This window comes from Mastigoproctus giganteus, chromosome 2 (assembly GCF_048544385.1).
Source record: "Mastigoproctus giganteus isolate SK-2022 chromosome 2, ASM4854438v1, whole genome shotgun sequence".
In the NCBI taxonomy this organism is placed as follows: Eukaryota; Metazoa; Arthropoda; class Arachnida; order Uropygi; family Thelyphonidae; genus Mastigoproctus; species Mastigoproctus giganteus.
Window position 1 is genome coordinate 235,633,603 of NC_143576.1, and position 2,744 is coordinate 235,636,346.

General features: G+C 34.9%; 1 protein-coding gene across 1 annotated transcript; it reads left to right on the forward strand.

Annotated features, from left to right (window-relative positions):
- The first annotated feature begins 881 nt into the window (after window positions 1–881).
- On the forward strand, window positions 882–1,925 carry LOC150090264 (SCAN domain-containing protein 3-like). The gene has a single exon (XM_090390236.1). The coding sequence runs from the start codon at window positions 882–884 to the stop codon at window positions 1,923–1,925; it is 1,044 nt and encodes a 347-aa protein (XP_090246362.1).
- Window positions 1,926–2,744: the final 819 nt, after the last annotated feature.

A 2,744-nucleotide genomic window follows, 5' to 3' on the forward strand; every position in this document is an offset into this window, starting at 1 on the left:
TCGGATAAAAACTAATTAAAAAATTTAATTAAAAATTATAAAATAGAATAAAATAATATATGAAAGAATGGAGTTAAATGTCAACTGTCAAAGCTCAGAGGTCGAGAAAATAATCTGTAGTATTTATCCCCTGCATATGGGGTCTAAATTGTTTAGGCCCGAGGGATCTGTCCAGTCACACTCGAATCCAAAGAGCAGTATAGACTGCATTCAGAAACGGTTGATGCATGGAACTTCTAACAAAAAAATGTCTGGGGTTATAGAGATGGTATTGGTCAAAGATCATGGAGTATTTTTTGTCCGTATATACCAGGGGTGGCCAACCTATGGCGCTTTGGAAGATTACAAGTGGCGCATTTCATCATAAAATTTCTCAAGTACCCAAAGCCCATATTGCCGATTCTTTGGTTCTATTTCCTTTCATTTGAGGTCCTTCCGCATATGACTTAAGACACTCACCACCTTCTTTCCACTTACACGCACATAAACGTGTCAATTCCCTCAATTTAGCAAAAGAAATAAATTAAATAGTCTCCAAAAAAATGCATTTCTCAATTTTGACTGTAAGTGATCTATGGCTATGAAAATATATCGAGCACCTAGTCGTCCATTCTTTTGTAAGGCCGTTGCCTCCGGCGCCCGACTCTATGAACAAGTGGGAAAATAAACGCAACACGTGACTTTTTCAGGGGACTGAGAATATACAAATAGATCCTTTGTCGGAAGTCTTTCAAGTTAAAAGGAAACAATGAAATGATAAATTTGAGGTATTTTCATCTACGAGAAATTTCCATCAATCGCATTTCCAAATCGCATTTTGCCAACTCAAGAAATAGTAGAGGGGGAGTTCCCCCCCGGTCGCGCCTGCTCATCAGTTCATCATGAGCAAAAGAAAAGCAGAAAGTGATATTAAACGTGAATTTAATGAACAGTGGGAAAATGAGTTGTTATTTATAGCAAGTTCATCAGGAAAACCGTTTTGCATTGTTTGTGAAAGTACTCTTTTACATAATAAAAGACATGATCTTAATAGACACTATAAATCACAGCATCAGACTAACATAGAAGGAAAAATGAAGCTCGTTCTTGAGTCTGAGCTACGAAAAGAATATGTGACTAAGAAAAAGGAAGAAATCAGAAGAAGACAAAATATATTTGCTAAAGTAAGTTGTGAAGACTTGACGATGATAGAAGCGTCCTATAAAATTGCTTTAGTATTGGCGAAAAAAAAGAAACCTTTTTCTGACGGAGAAGAAATTGTTAAGCCTTGTCTCCAAATATTTGCACGCCATCTTGGTAATAAAGGTATTGAAAGGAAAGCAGACGAAATTGCTATATCAAGGCAGACAGTTAAGAGACGTATCGAGGAACTCTCTCAGGATGTATCTCAGCAACTGGAAGATCTTGTCCATTGTTGTACTTTCTTTTCTCTAGCTTGGGATGAATCAACGGACATATGTGGTGTAGCCCAGTTAAGCATTTTTATAAGAGGAATTGATGATAATTTTAATGTCTTTGAAGAACTTGCCAGTCTGGAGTCATTGCATGGTAAAACAAGAGGATCAGACATATTTGAAAAAGTAAAATCATGCCTAGAAAATCTAAAATTAGATTATAGTAAACTCATCAGTGTGTGTACTGACGGAGCGCCGTCAATGATAGGTAAAGCCAATGGCACTACAACTTTGCTTAAAAATTTTTTAAATCGTCCTGTACTAAAATATCACTGCATTATACACCAAGAGGCACTGTGTGGAAAAACTTTAAATATGCAGCATGTTATTTTACCGGTTGTGAAATTTGTGAATAAAATTAGAGCGAGAGCATTAAACAGACGAGAATTCAGAGAATATTGTGAGTTGTTAGATTTGGAATATGGTGAACTTGTCCTTCATTGTGAGGTGCGCTGGCTTTCTGGAGGATAGGTTCTGAGTAGATTTTGGAAATTGAAAAATGCTGTTTATAATTTTTTAGAACAGGAAAATGAACTAACCGATGAAAGAACCTTATTATTAGATAACAACTGGCTATTTGATTTGGCATTTTTAGTTGATGTTACTAGTCATCTCAATGATCTAAATTCGAAACTACAAGGCATGAATAAATTATTTCCTAGATTAGTAAATAGCATCAATTCATTTAAAATGAAATTAAAACTGTTCATCTCTCAGTTAGAGTCCATCTGTGTCCATCATGTGTCCATCTGTTAATGGGTTCTTCCCGAAAATCGGGATTTAAGTCAATTTCCACACTTGAAAGAGCAGAATGAATGTGCTGTGGATGATAGCAATTGGACCAAATATCTTGAAAAAATCAAATTATTGCAAGTGTCATTTGAAAGTCGTTTTCATGATTTGGCTGAAGAAGAAAACTACATGCTCGCATTTATAAATCCATTTTTACTTGAACAAAACATAATTGAGATGCCTAGTAATATACAAATGGAACTTATTTATTTAAAAACAAATTCATTATTAAAAATCAAATTTGATGAGCTTTTTTGGGATCAAATTGCTTCTGACATGATTAATTTCTGGCGTTCATTACCCTGTGAACATTTTCCAGAACTAACAAAATTTGCAAAAAATTATATATGTCGTTTCGGAACGACATACAGATGTGAACAAGCATTTTCATCCATGACATTGATCAAAAGCAAAACGAGGTCGCGAATGACTGATTCAAATTTGAAGAATTCTCTGCTGCTCTCAGTAACAAATTTAACACCAAACATTAAAAGACTA

What these genes read in the sequence shown, in the direction of transcription:
- LOC150090264 (XM_090390236.1), top strand. Translation starts at nt 882, where the DNA reads ATGAGCAAAAGAAAAGCAGAAAGTGATATTAAACGTGAATTTAATGAA.